Source organism: Etheostoma spectabile, chromosome 11, assembly GCF_008692095.1.
Source record: "Etheostoma spectabile isolate EspeVRDwgs_2016 chromosome 11, UIUC_Espe_1.0, whole genome shotgun sequence".
NCBI lineage: Eukaryota > Metazoa > Chordata > Actinopteri > Perciformes > Percidae > Etheostoma > Etheostoma spectabile.
Genome location: NC_045743.1, coordinates 5,091,323 through 5,117,366, shown reverse-complemented (window position 1 = coordinate 5,117,366; position 26,044 = coordinate 5,091,323). Strand labels below are relative to the sequence as shown.

At 40.2% G+C, this 26,044-nt stretch overlaps 3 protein-coding genes and 1 long non-coding RNA gene across 6 annotated transcripts; 2 read left to right on the top strand and 2 right to left on the bottom strand.

The window, feature by feature from the left end:
• The first annotated feature begins 7,222 nt into the window (after positions 1-7,222).
• Positions 7,223-12,500, top strand: fhl2a (four and a half LIM domains 2a). Its single transcript, XM_032529266.1, has 6 exons — positions 7,223-7,336; positions 9,887-10,062; positions 10,176-10,350; positions 10,918-11,087; positions 11,587-11,773; positions 11,874-12,500. The coding sequence occupies exons 2-6, from the start codon at positions 9,907-9,909 to the stop codon at positions 12,023-12,025; spliced, it is 840 nt and encodes a 279-aa protein (XP_032385157.1). The 5' UTR covers positions 7,223-7,336; positions 9,887-9,906; the 3' UTR covers positions 12,026-12,500.
• Positions 12,501-13,442: 942 nt separating this feature from the next.
• LOC116697815 (uncharacterized) lies at positions 13,443-14,119 on the top strand. The gene is made up of 2 exons (XR_004334048.1): positions 13,443-13,554; positions 13,869-14,119. It is a non-coding gene; the product is annotated as an uncharacterized LOC116697815 (long non-coding RNA).
• Positions 14,120-14,274: 155 nt separating this feature from the next.
• On the bottom strand, positions 14,275-17,001 carry c11h2orf49 (chromosome 11 C2orf49 homolog). The gene is made up of 4 exons (XM_032529280.1): positions 16,846-17,001; positions 16,520-16,674; positions 15,414-15,660; positions 14,275-14,931 (listed from the first exon to the last, which is right to left on the bottom strand). The coding sequence occupies exons 1-4, from the start codon at positions 16,954-16,956 to the stop codon at positions 14,875-14,877; spliced, it is 570 nt and encodes a 189-aa protein (XP_032385171.1). The 5' UTR covers positions 16,957-17,001; the 3' UTR covers positions 14,275-14,874.
• A 3,238-nt stretch (positions 17,002-20,239) lies between these two features.
• Positions 20,240-25,433, bottom strand: gpr45 (G protein-coupled receptor 45). 3 transcript variants are annotated; one of them, XM_032529233.1, is made up of 3 exons: positions 25,189-25,433; positions 22,936-23,168; positions 20,240-22,458 (listed from the first exon to the last, which is right to left on the bottom strand). In XM_032529233.1, the coding sequence occupies exon 3, from the start codon at positions 22,349-22,351 to the stop codon at positions 21,191-21,193; it is 1,161 nt and encodes a 386-aa protein (XP_032385124.1). In that variant the 5' UTR covers positions 22,352-22,458; positions 22,936-23,168; positions 25,189-25,433; the 3' UTR covers positions 20,240-21,190. The 3 variants fall into 3 exon arrangements, with proteins under 3 accessions (XP_032385124.1, XP_032385125.1, XP_032385126.1); XM_032529234.1 differs by having other exon boundaries at positions 23,072-23,168; XM_032529235.1 differs by having other exon boundaries at positions 22,936-23,164; positions 25,189-25,343.
• Between the last annotated feature and the right edge of the window lie 611 nt (positions 25,434-26,044).

Below are 26,044 nucleotides of genomic sequence, written 5' to 3'. Positions count from 1 at the left end.
GTTGGCATTAAAGAAACTGCTCTAAGCTGGTTTGAGTCTTATTTATCACATCAATCCCAGTTTGTACATGTTAACAATGAATCCTCTATGCACGCCAAAGTTAGTCATGGAGTCCCACAAGGATCTGTGCTCGGTCCAATCCTGTTCACTTTATATATGCTTCCTTTACGCAAAATTATCAGGAAACTATCCATAAACTTTCATTGTTGTGCAGATAATACTCAATTATATCTATCGATCAAGCCGGATGAAACTAATCAGTTAGCTAAACTTCAAATGTGCCTTCAGGATATTAAAACCTGGATGACCTGTCATTTTCTAATGTTAAACTCAGATAAAACTGAAGTTATTGTTCTGGGGCCCAAGCACCTCCGTGACGCATTATCCAAAGAGATAGTTACTCTGGATGGCATCACCCTGGCCTCCAGCACCACCCTGGCCTCCAGCACCACCCTGGCCTCCAGCACCACCCTGGCCTCCAGCACCACTGTGAGGAATCTTGGAGTTATCCTGATCAGGAAATGTCGTTTAATTTGTACATTAAGCAAATTTCAAGGACCGTCTTTTTTCACCTACGTAATATTGCAAAAATCAGGAATATCCTGTCTAAAAAATATGCACAAAAACTAGTCCATGCATTTGTTACTTCTAGGCTGGATTACTGCAATTCTTTATTATCAGGCTGTTCAAAAAAGTCCATAAAGACTCTTCAGCTGATCCAGAATGCTGCGGCACGTGTTCTGACAGGAACCAGGAAAAGAGATCACATCTCTCCTGTTTTAGCTTCTCTGCATTGGCTTCCTGTAAAATCCTGAATAGAATTTAAAATCCTTCTTCGCACCTACAATACTCTTCATGGTCAGGCATCATCTTATCTTAAAGAGCTACCTTACTACCCCACCAGAGCACTGCGCTCCCAGAATGCAGGGTTGCTTGTGGTTCCTAGAGTCTCCAAAAGTAGAACGGGAGCCAGAGCGTTCAGCTATCAAGCTCCTCTCCTGTGGAACCAGGTTCCAGTTTGAGTTCAGGAGGCAGACACTATCTCTACATTCAAGAGTGGGCTTAAGACTTTCCTCTTTGATAAATCTTGTAGTTAGGGCTGGCTCAGGTGAGTCCTGAACCATCCCTTAGTTATGCTGCTATAGACCCAGACTGCCGGGGGACTTCCTATGTACCACCGAGCCCCTTTCTCCTCCTCCTTCTCTCCATCTGTATGTAATCTCATCCCATTAATGCAAGTTACTATCTCGACTTCTTCCCTTTCCCGCAGTCTTATGCTCTCTCGCCCCTCTCCTCTCTCCACCTATCACTTCCTGCTTCCGGCTCTGGAGTTGTGGAGTCTGGATCTGTGGTTGGAGTCACCTGATGCTTCCATGTTCCTGCTCGACACCTTCTGCTACAATTCTCCATGTCTGTCTCTGTCTCTCTCTCTCTCTCTCTCTCTGTCTGTTCTTTGTCTCTGTCTGTTTTTCTCTCTTACTCTCTCTTTCTCTCTTTTTCTCTCTCTTTCTCTCTCTTTCTCTGTTTCTGTCAGTATCTTTCTCTCACCCCCATTAGGTTGAGGTAGATGACCGCCCACCGGTTTCTGCCTCTTAAAATTAAGTTTGTCCTTGCCTCTGTCGCCCAGTGCTTGCTCTTGGTGGGTTTCTGTAAACAACATCACAGAGTACGGTCTAGACTTGCTCTGTTATGAAAAGCGCTGTGAGATAACTGTTGTTGTGATTTGGCGCTATATTAATAAAACTGAATTGAATTGAATTGAACCTGAATGTAAAAATTTAAATCAGCAAACTAATTTGTAATTTTTAGCTCAAGTGTTACTTTGTGGCACACAATTGTAAACAAATCCAGATTACTTTTTGACACAGCAAAAAAACATCTCTTTAACCAAACCTAAAGGCCTTTGCCATCAGAGTAGCCAAATAATAAAAGCCTAACAGCATTACAAAGTTGGGACAGTTGGACAGTTTGCCCCCAGCTGCCACCATACCACCAGTCCCCCAGATCTTTGGGATCTGTATTCTTGGACATGGGGGCTTGGTGGTAGCTGCCAGAGTGCCACCATGACAGCTGCCCTTGCTTTGCAACATACAGAGTTAGTAAGATTAATGCAGCCAGAGACAGAGGGGCCTAGTTGTTGTCCTGATAAGTGAGGTCAGATGAGACTGCAGCCCTCTTTTAGTGAATGGGACCACGAGAAAAACAACTAGAAGTAATTTACAAGTTATTAACATGGGACTTTTCTGTGAAACAAATTTAGATTAGTTGGATTTTGTAATGAGGCATAATCAGAAGAGGAGGCGGTGATTAACCTTTAGTGAAGGAAGAAATCCTCAAAATGTTGATGTTTTCCAACGCTGTCCATTAAACAGATGGCTATAGAAGTCTTGTATTGTAAAATGACACCGATTATTAAAGAGAGGTTTTCTAAGGGGAGAGATTCACATTAAAGATTAACATAGTATTACTGTCATAAAGATCCTTTCTGCTCTACTTTTTTAGGCTCCCCACAATTGCTGCATAATAAACATGGTGTGCTTTCCAATGTCACAGAAACATCCAAATGATTCCAGAGGAAAGCAGATCATAATTTTGTATCTCTTGGTTTCAGTTTGTGGTGGTATTGGTAAAAGGCAAAAAGAACAAAGAGAAAACACAAATCTTAGCATCTAAATAAAGTGTCTGGTGACTGCTGGGCTTGAAACACTCTACTAATCTCTGCCGGGATTAAGCGGTCTGGGAACACAACACCAGGCTAAATGACTGAAGATTTGCTGTGTCATATATAGACCCACATCACTGCTTTGGCAGTGAGCGATAATTTTTTTTTGTAAAAACGAGCACAGGAGGCTTTTAATCAGCATCATAAATTTGAACACCAGCAAAAAAATAACCACACTGAACAGAGAGATGTGCACAGCTGTCTGCAGTTTCACTAATTTGAACTTTGACAATGTTTTTGGCCATTGCAAGGGTTTAATTGCTGTTATTTTCTATTTTAAAAAGTGTGTTGTTTTCCTGGATTTGTGTTTGGCCTGTCCTGTCTGTCCTAATGCATGCTGGGAATTAATAAGGTATTAAGGAATACAAAGGTATGCATGGAACGATGAAAGTATGTATACTGAGCGGGGACATCTTAAAACAAGCGCTACTAATGTATCTTCCCATCTAAAGTTTTTCCATAGTTTTGTTTTTTTGTTTGAAATCTTTTGAAAAATAATCAGGATCAAGTTTAAAATCCTCTTGCTGCAGATCACTTTTCATTTTATCTTGTGTGCAACACAAGAAAAGTAATCCTATTCATCTCTGTTACAATGACATTTGAGGGGATCTCTATTTGGTTTTATATATATATAATTCCGCATACTTGTCTCCTCTCTACCACATGACCATGCCTCATGATGCCCTGAAAAGGAATTCTTTTTTTAAAGCAAATACTTATTCAATATACTATAATGCAATTGTTGGAGCAAGTTAAACCATCAAATTAAGGCTTAGTGAGGCTAAATTTGAGGCTGAAAAACTTATCAGGCCTAATTTTATTTATACACAATAAATATAAAATCTTCTGTGTTTAGGATGGAAGTGGTGTTAGTCTGTAGCTGGCAATCAGATGAGGAAACTTATCTCTTTTCCTACACCCTGAAGGATTTAGTTACCATTGGACAGAGCCAGGCTAGCTGTGCCCCTGTTTACAGTTGTTGTGCTATGCTAAGCTAACCAGCTGCTAACTGTAGCCTTAATGAACCATTCAATAAGGCTACAGTTAGCAGCTGGTTACAACTGTAACAGTGGTAACTGTCTTCTCAGCTAACTCTCAGCAAGAAAGCAAACAAGAACATTTCCCAAACTGTAAAATATTCCTTTAATTCTAGTCATCCTGTGTGAGTCTTCAGCATCAAATCAAGGCTGCGGTAGTCACACTAGCTAAGCTGCAACTATACCCTATTCCCACAGTGGGAGCCCAATATTATTGTGTCCCTCTTCATCAGTTCTAATTGCCCATTTGAGACCTTCATTATGACGCCACACGCTCTTTAAAGTTGGTTGCTGGGATCTATTTCAACCAGTTTGACAGTTAGGGCAGTTCTTCCAAGGATCATATTGGATCTTGGGTTACCCAGAGAAATTCCAGTTCAATTGGTTGCTGTGGCATTAATGATTAACGGTTCACTAGTGATGATGGGGTCTGCTTTGCTTGACCTTTCCACATGGCTGTATTTGCAGCAGAAATAAGCACCAGGCTTTAGCAGCACGATAGCCTTGCAGTGCCCAGACAGCTGCACCTTTATCCCCTGGCCAGTGGAGTTGGAGGCCTCGATCCAGAGCCAGAGTGGGGGAGGGATAACTATGTGCTAGCTGTAGACAGGCAGAAAGCAACGACTGAGGGCTTGGGTGCAAGGGCTGAGTACATGCCAGGGCAGTCCTGGGAAATATTTCAGTTGGGCATTAAAAAGACTGAGTCTTCCAGTCAGCAGAGTTACATTTTGAGGATAATTGCCATGGGCTGGATGTCCCTCATCTTCGCTCTCTGTTGTTGCCGTTCTCAAACTCCGTTTGCTTTGGGAAACAACATCAGACTTCAAAGTAGAAAGCTCCGTGCTAAAAATGGCTTGTTTTAAAGAAAATTTGGATCGCCTGTTTGGTTCTTTTGGGGAATGATTGCAAAGATTTACAAAGAATAGGTTTTGTGTTGTGGATTAAGTAGGCCTGAACACATACATTGGTAAAACCAAATTATGTTTAACCATGTATCCAGCTGATTTAAACAGCTCATACTACTGTATTGTGTGAAAAGTTAACGTCATTTAACATTTTATGCAGCGTTTTCTTTTGCGGGGTGGAACGGTTCCACCAAAACAAGTTCCTTCCCGACATTATTTTGCAGAGCCACCATCGCTGCGTCCGGAGTTTAGATGATTAAATGATGAGCTTGAACAATTGTGATTGGTTTAAAGAACTGCAAACAACCCAGAGTGTTTGGTTTTCCTTCCCCAGAACACATGTATGGTGTGATCAGACTTTACTCCACAGCGCTGTGGAGGTATGTCTAGCAATCAAGACTGCCCTTGTTAACAATTAGTTACCAATTAGACCACATGATGCCTGAAATTAAGTGAACTGAAATGATTGCTTTTCCATGCCAGGCTTGAATACTTAAGTATTACTGTAATATGTCTAATTTATACATTTTAAATATAAGAGAAATACTGTATGGTGATGAACATATGTGATGTATATTGGTGCTCATGTTTTATGAAGAAAATCCATCTATTTTTTAACTTTAAGCACATTAGATGCATGAATGAAAAGATGCCATGTTTGTTGAGCAGAGTAATCAAATCAAATCTATTCCCAGTCTTGTCCTGTGTACTAGCACAACTTCTTCTGTCTCATTACCTGTCATCTGACTTCAATTTTGCAGAGTACTCCAAACTACACAGATTCGTATTTGTTCCAGCTGCTTGTTTTATACCTTCTCAGGATAATATTCATTGAATTGATTAGCTATAATCCACACTTAAACAGAAATTGAAAAGTTAAATTTGACAATATTTTAATTCCAGTTGGCATTTGGAGCAGCTTGCATCAGAGCAGTAAACACACATTGTTATTTATATAAAACCTGTACTCCTAAGACTAAAGGTTTACAGCCATGCTAATGACTCTGTGAGGCTCTACCTCAACACAGCAGTGCTTTGAGCAAAATGCTAATGACAGCATGCTAACATGCGGATGTTTAGTAAGTAGGCCCTTAAAAATAACATGTTCATCATCTGAGTTTAGCGTGTTAGCATACTAACGCACTTATCAGCACTAAACACAAAGTACAGCTGAGGCTGATGGGAATGTTATTAGTTCTGCAGCTTTTTGATAATAAACCAAAGTATTAGACACAATTAAAATTCTGACCTGATGATGGCGTTAGACGAAAAGTTAAGGGATCACCAAACTTCTCACACTTTATCCTGAGGGGAACATGAACGTGTGTATCAAAATTTTTGGAGGACAATCCATTCAACAGTTGTTTTCACTCAAAATCACAAAAGTCAACCAGTCAGGGGATCATCAATAGCATTCATCCTCTGGGGACTAAAATGCCATGTGTAAAAAATAAATGTACAAAATTTCAAACTTTTTGGTCTGGACCAAAGAGGCAGGCCAACTGGTACCCATGCTGTGATTGTGGCTAAAAAGAACTCTTTTTATACACAATATGACACATATGACCATACACATGCACATAGATGCAACACACACATACACACTTTGTAAAGCACCAATGTCGCTATGGCTCTTTGGTCTTTAAATAGAGCACTTGAACCTAGTGACGCTAGAGAGTGTCCAGGGACCACCAGGTCAGGAAAACCTGCTTCACATAGAGAGAGAGCGAGAGATAGAGAAAGAGAGGGAGAGAGAAAGAACAAGATAGTGAGAGAGATGGAGAGAGTGAGAGAGAGAGAGAGAGAGAGAGAAAGAAAGAGAAAGGGCAAGCATGGGGTTGATGGAGGGTGCTGTAGCAGTCTGAACAAGAGAGTGTAGGGTTGCAGAAAATAGTGATACAATTTTCTTAGAAACCATGAGGTTGTCTGTCACTACCAGGCCTGGATACTGTACCTGACACGATGGCGGGTAGGGTTGGGGACTGAATGTGTATTCCCCTGTGAGGAGAAATATAGGGAGGTAAAGACAGATGAGACATATGAGTGGGGATTAATCTCACAGGACAACAATCTTTGACGTTTGACCCATGGCGTCCTTTACATCATGGATCAACTGGCCACAGAAAGATTGTGGCATTGTGTAACAGTGTACGTAATTGTGTGTGTGTGTGTGTGTGTGTGTGTGTTTATATGTGTGTGTGTGTTTGAGTGCAATATTATGATAATGATAATCACAGATATCTCAGATGAAAAGAAACAAAAGTTGAGAACATGGTTTTCTCCAGGAAGTGGGATGGGGTGGGATGGGATTGGATGGGGGGGGGGGGGGGGGGGGGGGTGATATGATAAGGCTGTTGTGGGGAGAAACACACAGAGAGTGAACAACTGAGTGACCTTAAAAGGCCACACGGTCTCGCTGGTGACTGAATGAGACAAGTGAAAGTGGGCCTTGGGGTTATCTGTGTGAAGCGCCACTGTATATATAGATCATCTTAAAAAAGATTCTCTGCCCCCTTGCTAACCCCCGCCCCCTCCCCCCATTCGCCCCTCCCTCATTTTCAATTAGCCCCTGATGGGTGGAGTAATACAATCAGGAGAAACTTCAGCTCACTCAGAGCCTCCTCTCAGTCTGCCCTAGACTCCGCACAGACACACACTCCTCAGAAAGGAAGGTAAGACCCAACTCTGTTCAACTGCTCCACTATCCATCCAACCACTCGTCCATCTTTCCACCCATTCCTCCTTTCACTTGGGTTCATTCACCATGTCTTCCATTCTCCGGGACACAGCTGCTCACTGTGCTCTGGCATCCTCCTGTTTGCCTTCCCACCCACCTTCTCATGTTCTCCCTCTTTCCACCTGCACAGTACCTTCACCAATTAACCTCCTCTTTTGTATCCACACTGTCTGTCCTCTTGTCCTTCTCAGACAGCATGACTTTATTAAATTATTTTATCATCTTTCTCCAAAAGACATGCAAAACCCCTGTCGAACCCCTGTTAGCAGAGTTCATTTCCACCCTTCTTTCATTCATTCTCATCAAGATCACACTTTCCTTTTGCAAAACTGGGGTAGTAAAGGTGGCAGCTCCTTCTTTGTTACTACACAGTTAGGATATCCATTTTGGCAAACTGGTCTGTTCTTTTGCTCTTTTTTGTGACTTTACAGCACTTGTCGCACTTCACAGCATTTGATCTGACGGAATTATAGTATAAAATCTTCTAGTCACATCAATTGCACATAAGTAATACATACAACGACTAGGGATTTGATAGGTTCCTGAAAAGATCTCTACATAAAAGAGGAATATTGTAGTTATAAAGTGGTTTTAACTTTCACAGTTGGTTGAAGGGTTCAGATTGAATTACAAACCTTTATTTCTATTGCTCTTAGTTAGAGTACTCACTGTAATTCAAGAATAAAAAGGAACATTTTCTTTTTAGAGCTTAATTCAATTTTTATATTCCATTCCTTTATCCCCTTACACGGCTATTATTAGTGTCTATTTTATCATACTGATTTAATTGACCAGGAATTCCTCCAGAATTGTTGCTTTGGAAGAGTAGAACATTTATGTAAGCAAGCTGTTCAGAGGTCTCACTTTCGGAGAAGGTAGTGGTTAATGGTTTGCATTTCTATAGATGGTTGGATAACATTTAAAATATCTGGGATTAAGAGATGTAGATTGTAAGATTTTTTTGTTCCATACAAGGCACTTAAATTCATGAGACAAATGACTAACTACTAAATTCTTAAATGGAAAAAAAGTGTAATGCACAGAGTTGATTTTCTGAAGGGAAGCACTGAAACTTTCTGGGGGTCGACCAGGCTGCACGCTGGTCAAACATTTGCCATCAAAAGGGTAATCACTTGGCTTCAAGCGATTTGCAGTGAGAAACTCCTAGATGGGCAGCATCAAAGAGGCCCCAGAAGCTGAGGAACAGCTGCATGTCTGAATAGCTGAAGGGTTTTTTTGCGGCAGTTGAGATTATCCTTTTTTATTTTTAGGAGTCACATAAATCCTTATATAAGCTAGGTGAGTCATGGTGGGAGCAATAGACAATGAAGGAATGTGGGAGGGGTTGAGGAAAAACTCAGAGCAAATTATACGTCTCAACTTCAGCCAGATAAAATATATTTTAACAAATCACTCACAGATCTCATGTTGGACAACTGAGATGGGAATAGACAGTGATCTCAAATAGATCCAGGGGCAGAAGCTTTGACAGTCCAAGCCCAATAAAAGTGCAAGACAAAGGGAATTAAAACGAAAGAGAGCAGCTCAATTTAAAAACAGGAATGCAAGAATTTAAGAAAAGCAGAACATGAAAGAATGGTCAGGAGGGGAATGCATTTTTTGAATTCTCCATCTTTTTTATCTAGCCGCATTGTATGGTCAAAGCTTTGCCTTGCACATGTAGTCTCATGAATAGTAGAGTATTCATGTGAGGGACAAACAAAAAGCTCAGGTTGGGCACTGTATGTACTGTGCACTCAAATATATAGCCTATCCTTGTTACACTGAGTATTTAGGTGCAGGTGGGATAACCAGAGGGCTTAACAGGCAGACCACAAACAGCTGCAGATTGTGAGTAGCCATTATTATGAATGCCATTCAAACCTACTTATACACCAACACACACACACACACACACACACATGCATGACAAGGGATACAGTGATCTGGTGCTGACAGCTAGACGAGGTGATAGATGGGTCAGTGTACAGTGGCATGGTGAGGGTTGGTATGCAAACGGGGCAAAAGTTGACTGTTTCTAAGCTGGACTGATAGGGGTTATTTATATCTTCTTCATCTGTCACCTTCTAGTTCTAACACAAGAACAAAATGAAGGACTGCTGAGAGATGGGAGAGTGCGAGATGAAAGGGAAGAATTTGCAACATGGGAAGAAAACTGTAATGTGAAGGATCTTCATACTGAATATGTCCTGGAAAACATTTATTGCTTAGAATTAATTTCTCTCCACTGAGTGTCAGTGTCACTGCAAATATGTATTTTAACTGAGTAGCAAAAAGAAGAATCTGTCTACAAAGCTTAATGTTATTTGGGTGATAGGATGCAAACATCATACAGATAAAGCTTTTTATATGCAGAATTACCCAAATGCTGGAGTCTACCTCAGTTTCCGACTGCTGTGTACATAACGTCACAGTATACTTTCTCTCCTTTCATTTCCTCTGAATCTCTCTTGCTCTCTCTCAGGTGAGTGACTCTGGGTCAAAATGACTGAGCGCTACGACTGCCACTACTGCAAGGAGTCCCTGTTTGGGAAGAAGTATGTTTTGAGAGAAGAGAATCCCTACTGTGTGAAATGTTATGAGAGCCTGTACTCCAACACCTGTGAGGAATGCAAGAAGCCCATTGGCTGCAACACCAGGGTAAGAGATGTCACAAAATTAATTGTATATTTGAGTCCTAACGTGCTCTTTCTGTGCATTTCAGTTTTAAACACTAGTCGGTCGGGCTAACTGTCAATCTGATGTTCTTATAGGACCTGTCATACAAGGACCGTCACTGGCATGAGGAGTGTTTCATGTGCTTCCAGTGCAAGCGCTCGCTGGTGGACAAGCCCTTTTCCACCAAGGATGAAAAGCTCCTCTGCACTGAGTGCTACTCCAATGAGTATTCCTCCAAGTGCCACGAGTGCAAGAAAACCATCATGCCAGGTAAATAAAATAACCCACAAAGAGAGAAAATAGTTAAGCTGACGCCAACGCAACAGATAGAATCCAAGTTTTGATATGAAAAAACCCTATCTACAGTTAGCATCAGAATAGTGCACCTGAATGGTTTACATACAGTTGTCCTAAATCTTGACGCTGCTTAAAGTCTCTCTTACACTACATGCACAATGAATCAGTGTATTTTTGTTATGGCAGGCAATCAGTCAGGACATGTTTCTGGTGGTAAACTGAGCCATTGTTATTTCACAGATATTACATTATAAATAGAAATCTTTTTCAGAACTTAAACCCAGTTCTTCTGTATATGTCCTCTAAACAGTCCTCTGTTTGATTTGATTGATACTACACAATTACAATGTGGACCAAACAATTAAGAAATTCTTAGTACTTCTATTACCTTAATTGGACTGATTATTCAAAATGTAAAGTTTTCTCACAAACAAGACCCAAATTATTTTTACAGTTTTTGATTGTTTTTCTTAGTCTAATTGCTATTGTCTTTACATCCCTTTACTAACTCCTTCCATTCCCGTTAATGTTTCTCTGAAGGTTCCAGGAAGATGGAGCACAAGGGCAACAGCTGGCACGAGACCTGTTTCACCTGCCAGAGATGCCAGCAGCCCATTGGCACCAAGAGCTTCATCCCCAAGGACAACCACAACTTCTGTGTGCCCTGCTATGAGAAGCAGTTTGCCATGCAGTGTGTACACTGCAAGAAGGTAGGACACCCAATTGCAAATGATTTTCAAAATAGTACATAATTATTTTCCATCTTCATTCAAAGAAAAATGATTGCACATGTATGTACACTACCGGTCAAAAGTTTGGGGTCACTTAGAAATTTCCATTGCACTCCATTATAGACAGAATACCAGCTGAGATCAGTTGCATTGTTTTTTTAACCAGCGCAGCAGTTTCCAGATTACGTTATGTGCTTACATAATTGCAAAAGGGTTCGCCAATGTTTTTCTAGTTAGTTTTTTAAAATGATATCAGATTAGTAAACATAATGTGCCTTTGGATGATTGGAGGAATGGTTGCTGATAATGGGTAATGTAGATATTGTATTAATTAATTAAGATCAGCCACCCAATCAGATCAGCTGGTATTATGTCTATAATGGAGTGGAATAGAAATTTGTAAGTGACACCAAACTTTTGACCGGTAGTGTATGTATCACAAAGTGTGACAATATGACACTCTAATTATTATTATTAGCCCATCACCACTGGCGGGGTGACCTACCGTGACCAGCCCTGGCATAAGGACTGCTTCCTGTGCACCAGCTGCAAGCAGCAGCTGTCTGGCCAGAGGTTTACCTCTAGAGATGACTTTGCCTATTGTCTCAACTGCTTCTGCAATCTTTATGCCAAGAAGTGTGCCTCCTGCACCACCCCCATCAGTGGTAATCACATTTTTATCAATGTATTGGTCTCCCTGAATCTAAAAAGGATTGTTAAAATGTTTCCCAGTTGATTTGACTTGGATTTGTTCTTCACTTTCAGGCCTTGGAGGCAGCAAGTACATTTCCTTTGAGGAGCGCCAGTGGCACAACGACTGCTTCAACTGTAAGAAGTGCTCTGTGTCCCTGGTTGGCCGTGGCTTCCTCACTGAACGTGATGATATCCTGTGCCCAGAGTGCGGCAAGGACATCTAATTCGGTCTGAAGGATGACAGACACATCTGATTGGATGGCCACGTTATGATAGAGGAATGACAAAGGTTTAAAAGAAATACTATCAGAGCACAGAGCATAGCATCCATAGCATCTTTACAACCTAGTATTACTATGTACATTGTTGTATGCCACAAAATACAAACTACTAACAGTGTTATTTGAATTTAGACTAATTTAAAGTAACCTAAAGTGTATTTAAGTTAAATGCTCACTCTTTGAGAAAAAGCTATCACTAATAAAATAACTTTTGGCAATAATGTGAAGACCTTTGCTTACGAAACAGCAACACATTTGCTGTATGAAGCATTTTAAAATAAATCTACAATATGAATGTAGATGCACTTTGAAGTGTAATAATAATTACTGCTTTGTGCATGGGCTAGGTTGATGTTATATTTAGTAGAGGTTTTGTGAATGAGTTCTGCAATTACAAATTAAAACAATTAAAACTGTGTCTTTACTCTTATAATTGTTAACTGTAGCTGTGCATGACATAACATGAATTATCCATATAAAAAAAGGGGTCAAATATTTCTATTTTGAGCAGAAGAATGCACACACATTTACTACAAAGGTTACTGCAGATTGGAAGGTGGAAGGAATTGGAAGAATTTAGATTTTATTTATTATTTTTTAGCATGCTAGTTGAAGAGTACAATACTAGTACTGTATATGTTGAAATACCAGCAAATTAGACATGGGCCAAAAGCTGTTTACTTTTCTGTAATAAATCAACAAAAGTATTAATTGTATTAAGACAATTTATTTAAAAAAATGCTGGTACAAACATGACACTGGATTTGAAAATGGATTCAAAATGCTGTGTGATGCGATTTTGATGAACTCTGTGTACAGCCGTTTCAAAGACAGTAACTTCAAAGTCAATTTATAAACAGTTTAGAACAAATATACTTCAAAAATAAAATATTTCTGGTTTAGTCCATATTCCTTCTTTTGTTTTATTAATAAACGGTGATAAGTGAATGCTATTTAAGAGTAGGGGTGTCATGATTTGGATTGTAAACTGAAAATTGATTATACCTTTCAATTTGGATTTTCAAAATCAAAAGCAGGATTGGCAGCCTACTTGTGTGTGTCCGAAAAAAATACATACAAAAGCAACAGATGGCACAATGTAGCTTACTGGCAGTAGCATGCAGCTAAAGACACAACTTAGTGTCCTGACAGGGAACATCGCTGCCTGGTACGGAATATTATCATTATTTTTTTAATGCATAAGTTGTAGGAACAGACAGGATAACATTTTACTGAAATAGTATTTTATATGATTTCACATGACAAATAAATTGTTTTGAATTGATTGATTACCAGTTGCCTGCAGCTGCACTTTTTGAGACATTATAAACACTGCTGAGGTCAGAGATGATGGAGAAACACTGGATAATCCTGCTTTACTGAAGTCAGTGTCGCAACATTTTTGTCTTCCCTGTGAGTAACGTAAACAAACAAGGAACGTTGAAGCCTGTGGGCGCCAACGGGACTTCACTGTGCATTACATTAAAAGAACTCGCTGACTTATTGGGACTTGGACAAATGAGTTGGAGTACCTTGGTATTTGTACACCCTGTGACTATACAAATCACATGTAAATAGGAACATGTTGGCGTTATTTTGTCACTTATTGGAAGCAGTAGGTAGTTGGAACCAGTTAAATGCAGGATCTTTGCTAGGCTAAGCTAATGCTGGGGGCGTCAGACAGTTACAGCACGCACGGAGATGAGAAGAGCATGTATTGACTTGTCTAACTCAGGGGTAACGGTGAATAGGCTAAAGTCCCAATAAGTCGCTGTGTTCCTTTAAGGTGCGCATCAAGAATGTGTGGTGCATTCAGGTGCATCTCATAAACTCTGCAAAACCCAAATGGCTGTAAAGTACCTGTTTGCAATATAGTGGCTCTTCTTTGTGGCATAGCTGTCAGTAATGACAAGAAAACGTTGAAATCAATGTTCTTAAAATCTAAGGTCAAACTGAATCGTGGATTTGGAGAATCATGACACCCCTATTTAGCAGTGAATTATTATCCAGCTTTACAAAATGTACAATAGCACACTACACTAATTTTCAAAAACCCTGAACAACTTGTGAAACAGCACCGAGGCCAAACCTCAGTGGAATGGAGTTTATCGATAGGAAAAATTATACCAACTACCGGTTAAAACACACACTACCGGTTCAACAAACACACATTTTTTTTTAGCATTATCTCATAACGTGTTCACAATGCTTATTAGATATTTTCATCAGTTAAAATCTCAAACTATGAGAGTCTATGAGATTTATGTCAAATTAAATCTGTCAATTCAAGTCATGGTCCCACCAATTTTAAAATTTTAAACAAAATCTGGCAGAAAAATCACCCTTTAATCCTTGCAAGCCAGTACTGGAGGCCCTCTGACCAAACCCGACTTGTGCACAGTAACAAGAACATCAAAACCATAATTCCCCTTAACACAGAAAACAAAAGAAATGTCACTTGTTTTGTCCTCTAGAAAGTGTTCATGTGTGAGACTTGAGGAGAGTTGCTGGTCATTGATGTAAAGGGCACTTGAGGTTGTGGAAAGTAACAAGGAAGCTGGTGACTTCAAAAGCTGGATGACCTGCGGAACACCACCCCATCCGTTCAGCTCTTGGGACTGAGCGAGAGCTGTGAGGTGGCCTGGACACACAGGGGAAAAAAGGGTTTCCATCCACTGTAATTAGTGTGATAACTGTGATGGGAAGAGCACAAATACTGGACAACAACATTTGGTGGGAAGAGAGTGATCTGTCCAAGCTCACATCAGGTCTGTGTGAATAGGGGTCAGAGGTCAGGGCCATGTAACATGTTGGATCTTTTTCTTCGCCTCTGGAGACTTAATTTCCCCCTGAAGAGATGGAAGATGAGACATCAAGAGATATGGGGAAAAAAGTGGTCAGACAATGAATCAATGCCACAAACAATGTGTTACTGATCCATTAGCCATATCAATGACTTAACCACATTTATGGATTAATAATAGTTTGCTATCATGAGTTTTCTGTTTCGCACAGACTTAAAAGATTAGAGTTACAAACACATTATTTTTCTTTGACAGTTCCCCCCCCCCACATGATTTGATCTCTGTGGTCAATCATTTCAAAAACAATTCCCGCTTTTCTTGAAAGACTGTTTTGCTATTTTAGTGGTATGTAGTTTTCTTTTCAATGTATTGCATTACCAATAGTCATGTATATTATGAAAGTATTTTAAAATTGTAAAACACAAGCAATAAAAAACAATATTGATAAAAATGCAAAGTTTCCCTCAATCACACAGAAAGAATGGGGGGTTACGAATAAATGAGGTGACAGAACAAAAAGTTCCTACCGAGCTGTTTGCTTCTCTTTGGAGGTTTGCTGTGTCAGTGCTGCAGTGAATGGATGAGGAAGATGTGATTCCAGATAGCCTGCGGATGGGGTTGGACAGGCTTGCAGCAGGAGGAGGTTTTAACCGGTCGGGGATTCCTGCTGACACGGTAGTTCCCTCTGGTTTCTTTACTTTTAGTGGGCCAGAGTGAGAGGCTCTGCCATCAAACACAACCAGAGGCCTTTTCCTATTGTGGTCGTTACTGGAACTGGAAATTACCAAACGACAGTGACAACAATAATCACTCATTTACACTCAAATGGATTAAACTCATGTTGATGGCAAGGGCGCTATTTTCGAGCAGGTGCACAGGGTGGCATTCTGCTCTGTGCTGACATTTTTCACTGAGGCGCGCTGAGATGCCTGCCCACCTGCTCGGAACAGGACAACTGCACAACGCACCTGTGGACTGTATAATCTTGAATTGTTGAAGGCACATGCACATAAATCTCCTTCTCTGTAAACAACATGAAACCAAGGAGAGGGTTAACTTTTCCTGCCAGAGCTTTCCGATCATGGTCAGATAACATGGGGGGGGGGAGACACTTTCAGGGTTTTTCCTGACTCAGAGTGGGCCTTTAGGGGGGGCCTATGGACGACAGTAAGCATGATGGGTTCGTGTACAGTAAAGGCAATAAGTGTGTTACCTTATTTGAAAATATCTATGCATTTAATATTTATTTCTGACAATTTGATAAGTAAACATGTTGATTAAGCTTGAGTAAATGAAACTCCAATCAACAAAACTGCTTAAAAATAATAAAATTAGTACCACCGTTGAAATCATTGGGAGAGTCAAACACAGCCAGACTTTGGACTGTAAAACTGAGATTAGCGCTCTTGTTTAAGTTTATGCTCTGCTTTTCAACTGTTGGGAAATTCCTATTAAACACATTCGGATAGGATTTAAAGTGCTCTTTTTTCTCTCAATTCTTATAATTTTAGCACTGATCAGAATCATATAAAACTGTCAGCTAAATATAGGGGAGTACAATACTTCCCTCGGAGATTTAGTGGAGTAGAAGTATAAGCACAGCACTTGAGTAAACTGACTAACGCAGACCGACCTGGGACCGGCCGGTGTCTGTCTCGCTCGGGTCTTCTCCATCCTCTTGCCCCAGCGGCTGTCGGGTAACGTCCTCTGCGGCCGCGGGATGACATGCCGGAGGTAGAGCTCTGTGAGCTGGTCCCGAGTCTCACAGTCCCTTGTACTGACATGTTTCTGATTCAGATAGAACAAACCCGTAAGTGCTCACATTCTACGATAATAAGAAAACCGCTGCTGATGAAACAAGTTTCCAGACTGTTAGCCGGTGTGCTAATATTGTGGTGTCCTTTCTAAACCTCCGCATTAGAAGACCTTTTACACATTTCTCACCAAACATTAACTCACCCCACTTAATATCAGCTGCATAAACTCTTGAGACAACAGCTCAGGGTGCAGTAATAGATCCACATCCGCGGTACAGACAATCTTTCCATCTTGTCCCGTGGAAGTCGCCATATTGGATTCTTATTGCTTTCCCAGCATTCATCGCGTCATAACAACCCGGCATGTCATCATGTCATATGATGTCATCCGCTGAAGGATGCTCCACCATACATTGCATGCACATCTCTATGAAAAACATCAATTTATTCTTCAATTTTTTTTATTCAGAAATGATCAGTGGTGAAAGAAGTATTCAGATCCTTTACTTTAGTAAAAATACTAGTACTACACTTTGCACAAGGAAAAGTAATGCATTCAAAACCTTACTTAAGTAAAAATAGCTATCAACAGCCTATTATCAACAAAATGTACTTAACCTACAGTATGAAAGGTAAAATTAGTCATAGTGCAGTAAAATGGTCCCTGCCAGTGTTTTATATGTAATACAGATTTAAAAAACAACTGTCCAGCAAGGGAACCCTTGTGTTGTCCTTCGTGTCACAGGGACTTGTTTGGTTTATTTAACACGTTCAAATGCGGGGCAGGTCCCAGAGGGGTGAGGCCCCCGCCAGTTCATGTGAAATGACATCACATAGTGTGCGAGGGTAACTGGGGACCCAAAGCTCAGCGCCAGGCCAATACAAAAAAAGTCAAATACACTGAACGGGTCCCGGTGACCCGAAGGACAACACAAGGGCTGAACAAATAAATACAGTGTGTAAATGTCAAAAAGACAATAACTGCGCATATACTTCTTTGTTTCGGTTAAATAATGTTATTCATTTTGTTTGTATACTATTGTGATGTTGTTGCACAGTTCAGTACAGGTACTGTGTTTCATACTGTACACCTTTGTGAGGTTGACTGCTGATTTGTTCACTTGAATTTACATGTTAGGTTTGTTCCATATGTACAGACCAAACACAGGCTCTAGAAAGAGGGCGTGGTATACGTTTTTACGTTGCATGAAGGCCACCGTGGTTCCATTAAATCCTACACACTGGCCCTTTAACATCATGCCAGGTTAATGTTTTCTGGTTGTTAAACACATAATACGTTTTCGTTTGTAAAGGCTTGTCTCGATCAGTCACGTTTACATGTCTCAATCATGTCCTCTTAGTGATAAGCAGATCCTATTTTCAATCACATGCTGATTTAACCGTTGATTATGTCTGTGTGTGTCTCATGGAGAGAGATATATCTCAATTACAGCAGTTAGAACGGAACAAGTCTATTAGATGAATGACAAAACGTCTTCAATCATAGATAACGTAAAGTTTCATCTTCTGCACGAGCTGGCTGCAACAACTTAGGTCCACACTCTTCTCATTGGTAGAAAATGAAAACATTTTGTTAATTAAACTATTATAATGACCACTAGGCATAATTTGTCTGTATAATATGTTTCACAACTGCATATAAATGTAACTCAGCTGTGTGTAAGTAGACCACATAAAAACCAAATACCATGTCTCTGAGCTTGGTCTGGTTTAGCCTGTAGTGGGAAAATACTGCAGCCTTGGAGTAGATGTTGTTTCAGCCTCAGATCATAAAGTCAATGAGTTAATTGATTGAGTTAGGACTGTAATGTGATGTAGAAGCAACCCTGTGATCTAAATTAAGAGGGAGAGGCCGTGCGTTGGTTGTCATGTGTTGTCCCATGTGTAAATGTATGGTAAGGCCTTACCACACATTTACTCAGCACCTATCAGATCGGACATTAAATGAGTACTTGTTCTCTCCCTGTGGTTGAGAAGTTAATGGACAACCTAAGTGATTGGTTAATAACTTACTTTATATATGTGAGCTTAAGGTAAAAACAATTAAACAGTGCCGGGTGCAGAAGTTTAAAACTTTTATTTTTTCATTTTTTTAATAGGGATAATGGTCAGTTTCTGACTGTCCCAGAATTAGCTCAGCTACACTTCATCAGCTGTCCCTGGGCAGGCAAATCCGCAAAGGAGTTATGCATCAAATGTTATAATTAGGATACAGAGAATAAAAACCATAGGCTACATCATATCAAATTTAAAAACACGTAAAGTTGATGGATAGAAAACTTTATTGTCTATTTTGATCAACCATTTGTCGTTTCAGAAATTTTTTAAGCAAAACTTCCAAACATTATTAACATTATAATAACACAATTTGCATGCCTCTCAATCATGAGAATTTGCTACTTTTCTTTGTCTTATGTGACATTTAGTTCACTAACTTGGACTGTTGGTCTATAATAAAAGATTGTGAAAATATTGTGGACAGACCAGTCAGCCTGGGCTGTCAGAGGTTCAGGAGAGTGGCATACAATTCCAATTCAAATCAGACAATAAAACACTTATCAATCTGTCAGCAACCAATTAAAAGAATGGATAATTAGTACGTACACGTCAGCAGTAACTATTTTTTGCCGCTGCTACCTATATTGCTTGTTGATTGATTGCTTGTTTGCAATGTCGTTCTATATGAGTATACTGTATGTCATGTCACTACTACTTCTGCTGCTTTAACAACTGCATGTCCTTTTCTAATTTTTACGCTGCATGTCCTGTTTTTGATTTGATGTGTTCTTCAAGGAAGCCATCTGTAATACCTTGGCTAGGGGCAACAGATGGAAAACTAGCCTCTTGTCTAATTCTGGATCTTTTTTACCATCTGTATTTATTAAATTGCAGTGTTTGAGGAGTCAAATAAACTACAACTACAATCATAGCTTTGGGACATTTTGATAGGCATTGTTCATCATTTTTAATCAAATGATTGGGAAAACAATCACTAGATTCCAATAGCCAAAAAACATTAATTGAGCCAGCTGTGTAAAAAATCTTTTTACATTAGCAGTTCTGCTGTATCAAAAATTTAGACCACATCTCATCCACCCTCCTTTCCTTCTTGTCAATATAATGCTGTTGTTGCTTGAGTAGTGGCCCAGCTCCAAACCTCTGGATCAGGACCACTATCTCTGATTTGTTCAGCAATTTTAATATAATTAATGAAGTTAAACAAAATTGAAATTCAATCTGACAATAACTCTGAGAATTCAGCAGGAAATAAAGCTATCTTAATTTACAATGAAAGAACAGCACCATCTTCCTGTTTCATGCTGTACAGCAATTATACAACCTGACTGAAACTGCCAGTATTATTAATGATGGTCTTTCAGCTTTATAGCATTCATACAAATATCTCAAATAATTGCTGTAATATTTTAGCCATATCAAAATGCCACATATATTTATAAAAGGTTGAATCAAAACCACAGTGCATTCACTAGAAAACAAATTGTTACAATTCCAATAGGATTACCTAACCTGATATAATTCAACACACAAACCGCTGTGATTGTTGTTTTCGGTGAAGTAGATACACATCCACTCACAGTGAATAGATGTCTCCTTCAGTATCCCAGCAACCCATTCCCATTATGTACATTGTAAAAGCTGCTGTTTTTAATCCAAGCACTCAGCAGTCGGTCAATACAACCTTTTGTACAAACTGTATTTATTTACCCGGTGTCGTTTATCATCAAAAGATAAAACGTTCAAGTAAACATTCCCAGATCCATAACTGACACACAATGGACACACTTTTTTGCTGACACACTCAACAGTTTCAACTCACACAAGGTCGTGTTTCTGCACAAACCTCATTAACGTAAGTTATTTTCAAAGACGTCAGTCAAAAGATTACGGACTATTCTCTAAGAACATCACTAAACATAAATACCTTGGATGCTTTTTTTTCATCACATAACTGACAATAGAATTATTATCACATCTACCACTCAAAGCCTAAAGATTGAGTCTATAGTCTGAAGAAACAGATTGAAATTGATGAAACACTACAGGGACAAATTATGAAACAGAGAAGCCAATTGACAATGGAGGATATGAAATTGTTTAGATGTCATTCATTTTCAGAAACCATAATGGCTACGAAGTTATATCCACCAGCATACCTGTAGACTGAAAGCAGCAGACACAATAATCTCACCGCAAGGTCCATTCAGCAGCTGTTTCCCACAACCTTCCTGAGCAGATGGAGTTCTTCAGTTGTCACCAAATTATCAATTTTCTAATTTTGATTTCTCTGAGCACTTTGAGGACTTCTTATCCATGTTGGATCACAAATGAACACTGCAAGTTCATTCTTGTGGTGAGATTATTTTGTAATGACCAGTGTAGTATTAAGGTGAACTTTATCAACTTATTATGAACTTACTATTCACCTTTGATTGCTTTTTATGAGGTACAGAGTTAAAAACAGTTGTCAACACCTGCTTTGCATCGACCAACTGGTCCTCCTTGTTTTACACAGCTGACTGAGTCTCGCTGCACACGTAGATGTTGCTGGGCCTCACTCTCCTCCGGCTCCTGCCTGGCACTCTGGGACACAGTCTGCAGCTCTTGGGAATGAACTCCTGGCAGGCCTCCCTGAACTTTTTAATCCTCCAGCAGTAGATGACAGGGTTGAAGACTGTCTTCAGGTAGCTGAGCCACAGAGCGCCAATGCTGATTGGGTAGAAGCCCGAGCTGTAGTAGAACTGGCGGCTGAACACGGCCAGCAAGCTGACAACCGTGTGTGGCAACCAGCACACCGAGAAGCCGACAAAGAGGATGAGGATGGTAGTGAAGGCTCGGGTCTTGAAGCTCATGTCCACTTTGATCTGAGGGGGCCGCTGCAGCCCAGTCAGTCTCATTTTGCTCACTTGGTTGAGGGCTGGCAAACAGGAATGCTCACTGGTGTGGTTGTGGATGCGCAGGGTGTTGCGGCGCACTGTGTTGAGGATGCACATGTAAGAGTACAGCATAACAGCAAAAGGTACAAAGAATACTGCCACTGCCAACAGCACTGTGTATCCCCGGTCTGCCAAAGAATCACTGTATCCCAGCACACACTGCGGCGCCCAGCCACCCCCAATACCTGCTGCACCCGTCCTCCATCCAACTACAGATGGCAGAGACATACACAGGCTTAGCAACCATGAACCTGCGATCAACAGTTTTGCTCTGTGTGGGGTCAACTTGTCCTGCCGCTGCACAATGATGAGGAAACGGTCCACACTTATTATGAGGAGGATGGATACCCCCTCCAGGACGAACAGCCAGTAAAGCATGATGGACGCTCGGCAGAACCCGCTTCCAAAGCTCCAGTCGGCAGTGGCCACAGTGACTGCAGTGAAGGGCATGCAGAGCAGAGAGAGCATAATGTCCGAAAAGGCCAACGTGGCGAGGAGGAGATTTATAGCAGAACGCATGGCAGGTTTCTGGTAAACAATCAGACACACAATCGCGTTGCCGAGGAAACCAATAGTAATCATGAAAATCATTATGGCTGCCAAGGTCACACGCAGAGTGACTGATGTGAGGGGAGTTGTGGCTTCTGACGGGAGACTTTCTGTTGCTTCCTCTACATTGTCCGGCCCCATGAAGCCACACTCCTCCAGCAGGCTTTCATTACAAAAAGCCATGGCAGCTATTATCAAGGGATGTTAGTCCAAAAGAAGGTACATGTTTGATTGTGGTTGTGGTATACACATTAATTTGTCCTCCAGCAGTTGGTCTTCCATGGCAATATCTGAGATAGCAAGAATATTGACATATCGCATTTAAAAAAACAACATGTAAACAAACTGTCGACATACAGTACATAAGAGTTTATTCCTGAGGACGTTTCCATGATTTTTATGGATGTCAATAGTGCATTACATTAGTGTGCTGTTTGTCTTTTAAAGAGTGTCTTATTGTATAGTCAGATGAGTTATGCTGCCTTGTAAACCATTACTCAGTGATAGTTGTAAATTTGAAACAGCGAGAGGAGGATTTATATAAGCAATAGGACCGACCCACAGACACACCACATTGAGAGATAAAGTCCCACAGATTTGACATGCGCTGCTCACTGGCTTGAATAAGCTTGATGATTAACATCTGTACAAAATCACATGAGTGCATATTAAAATATACACACTACCAACCCTCCAATGCACACAGTACGTGTAATGCTTCACACATGAATAGAATACACACATTTACACACAAGTAGAGTACACACCCATGGTACAGCCTGTCTTCCTTCGACTTAGCAGAAGCTTATTCTTGGTGCTCAGGCTCTGATGCAACCTCGATAAAACAGAGAGGCATCCTGAGGACACACACACAAAGGACACATCTGTTGCTATGGTTTTCACCTCCTGCTTCTGGTGGTGGGACAATGTTAGGGTGTGTTCAGGTCATTCTGGCATTCAGGTCTGAGATGTGGGCCTCCCAGGTGGACTGTCTGGCTAGCTGGGAGACAAAAAGACCAGTTAAGATTCATGTCCTCCCAGGCACCTGGATAGCTTAGTTGGTAGAGCAGGCGCCCATATATAGAGGTTTACTCCTCAACGCAGCGGGCTTGGGTTCAACTCTGACCTCTGGCCCTTTGCTGCATGTCATTCCCCCCCTACCATTTCACGTCATCAGGTGTCCTGTAAAAAGAAAGGCTGAAAATGCACAAAACAATTATCTTAAAAAAAGGTTCATAACCTCCATGTTTAATTCATTGTGATCTTATATTGACATTTAGATGTGAAAATGTTCTTTTTACAGCAGATATTTTCCCTTTTCATCAAAGTAGGTGTTGCTAAAAACAGTAGCCTAGTGATGGCTTTGTTTTGGGGCTGTGCGACAATAAGCCAGCATTCACAATTTTTAATTATTTACATCCGTGCTTTTCATCCATTTGCCTTCTGTAAACAAGGCTTTAAGTCAGGGGTCTTCAACGTTTTCCAGGCCAAGGACCCCCAAACTGATGGCGAGATGGAGCGGGGACCCCCTAATTATATATATTGTATAACATTGTGTTATATCAAACTGGTCCTATAGTGCCATGTGTGCATTGATGACTGAAAGACATCTTCTGCCTCCATTTATCTGTTTACTACAGTGTGTTGAGTTCATGTTAATGTGTATTTAAAGACATTTCAATTAGTGGAAAAAATTGCAGGGGGGGGAATATAAAAAAAAGTCTAATCAACCAAAACTTTCGCGACCCCCATGCAGTACCTCCGCGGACCCCCTAGGGGTCGCGGACCCCCTGTTGAAGACCCCTGCTTTAAGTGATAGTATACACAGAATCACTGTAACATAACTAATGTTAATAGCCAAAATAAAAAAATAAAAAAACACATCTAAGTTTGAATTTACTTACAATAAGAGGACTAATGGTCTCTTATCATATGATGGTTCACCCACACATGTGAAAGGAATTGGTCCCTTCAGTGACTGTCGCTACATTCTTGCACAAAAACATCATAGGCCACTGCAAAGTGTTGCTGGTTGTTGCCAAGGCAACAAGGTCACCAGTTCCATGGCAACAAGCAGTCTCACTCTCATCCTCTATGACCAAATATTTTCTGTATCACAGGGTTTGCACTTAAATTAGGAAGTAGGAATTAATTTAGGAATTAAACTCATAGTCTCACTGCATACAAAATATGTTTTTCTTGACAAACATAAGTGAATGATGCCCCACTGTGAGGCAATACATATGTCTGTGTTCAGGTCTTTATATATATATGTATAATCAATAAAGCTGGAATTTAGGCAAGTCAAAATGCCTGAATGCCTAGTTTTATTGTCAGAGAAAAATAAACTAGGCCTGTGTAGAAAACAAGAAACAATGGGATCAATACACATCTGGGCAATAAAATGCTTTTGAATTTTAATACATTTACCTTACGAAGTATGCTAATAAGGTGCAAATTATGTAAAGAAGACAATGAGCTGACTTTCCCTGCAGGAGGCTCCTTTCTGCTTACTTCAATAAAAACAGCTGGTTTTACTCAGCTGCTCTGCTCTGCTCAAGGGCTGATTCTCTAGGTAATGAGAAACTGATGTGACAATACAAGCCGAGCAATAATATATAAAACCGCATCCAGATGTAGTTATTCATTTTAGAGGATTATGGTGGCATCAGCTCCTGGATGCAGGCTTATGTTTCCTATAATATCGCAGGCATATGTGATGCTATGATATTTTGTCCCTGTATTGATAATCCATTGTTTACATTCAAAGAGCCAGCACTGGGCCTGCACTGTGTCCTCACATTTACATATTAACCTGTTTCTCTCCATCACCGGTGTTTCTGTCAATCCCAGTTGACTGTCTGCATCACCACTAGAAGACGAGTCGATGCAAATCGTCAGACAGGCTACATTACAGGCACCGAAAACAAAAAGGAGCTTTCCCCTCTATGCAACGAGTGGGAATTCAAGCAGTAAACCGACACACATTTTAACTTTCACCAGACATGATATAGGCCTACCTTGACGTTACATTTGATATCAGGTGTCACGCTCTTGTCGAGCCAGTCAGCTCGATGATCGCGTTTCCCTTCCTGTTTTTCTCAAAATATCCCACTTTGAACATTTTACTGCCGTATCGATCGCCATCGTACCGCCTGCGACTGATGCTGACGCCAGAAGAGCAGGTGGTCACTGATTTAAAGCAGCAGTGCGGCAAATACATTCATTTGGAAGCTAAAATATTTAAACAGGTACATTGTTTTCACTTGCACTTGGACATTCTTGGATCTTTGGGCATTTAGCAGATCTTTATTGCTCAGCACAACAAATAATAAGGATGCTATTATTAATAATAATAATTATGATTATTAAATTAATCCAGAAAAATTATTTAATTTGCCATATGGTCCTTTTGCACTTTACAGTAAAAAATCAAATACGTGCATCAATTATTTTTGTGCAGGAGATGGCAGCATTGTGCCTTACAGGCAGTTGGCCTTCAGTTGTTGAAGCATTTTTAAAACATTTATGTGTTGGTAGTTTTAGGTTTTATAAGTATGAATAAGGTTTTTTAATTAAAGCACCTCTTTTTCAAGCATCAAATGTTGATAATAATTTTACATTAATATACAGCGGACATTTTGGTAAAATTCTTATATCATATTTTAAGGAGGTACATTGTTAATAGAATGCTGGCTGACTCCAGATGCGCAGAATAACATCTGTACACACAGCTTTTTTCTACATGTAATATCATTGCAATTACTTTAGATTTTAAAGAATTGTGGTATGTATGGTGCATTCTCAATAGTCACACACGGTTTCATTCACACACTTAGCATGCAGTAGGAGATTCTTTTCATGGGCATGCTTGTC

Excerpts from the sequence above, each read along its gene's own strand:
- gpr45 (XM_032529233.1), bottom strand. The coding sequence starts at position 22,351 with ATGGCTTTTTGTAATGAAAGCCTGCTGGAGGAGTGTGGCTTCATGGGG.
- c11h2orf49 (XM_032529280.1), bottom strand. The coding sequence starts at position 16,956 with ATGGCGACTTCCACGGGACAAGATGGAAAGATTGTCTGTACCGCGGAT. Across the intron at positions 16,675-16,845 it reads TGCAGCTGATATTAAGTGGG|AAACATGTCAGTACAAGGGA; the intron begins GTGAGTTAATGT and ends TATCTGAATCAG. Across the intron at positions 14,932-15,413 it reads AAAGAGAAGCAAACAGCTCG|GGGGAAATTAAGTCTCCAGA; the intron begins GTAGGAACTTTT and ends CCATCTCTTCAG.
- fhl2a (XM_032529266.1), top strand. The coding sequence starts at position 9,907 with ATGACTGAGCGCTACGACTGCCACTACTGCAAGGAGTCCCTGTTTGGG. Across the intron at positions 10,063-10,175 it reads CCATTGGCTGCAACACCAGG|GACCTGTCATACAAGGACCG; the intron begins GTAAGAGATGTC and ends ATGTTCTTATAG. Across the intron at positions 10,351-10,917 it reads CAAGAAAACCATCATGCCAG|GTTCCAGGAAGATGGAGCAC; the intron begins GTAAATAAAATA and ends GTTTCTCTGAAG.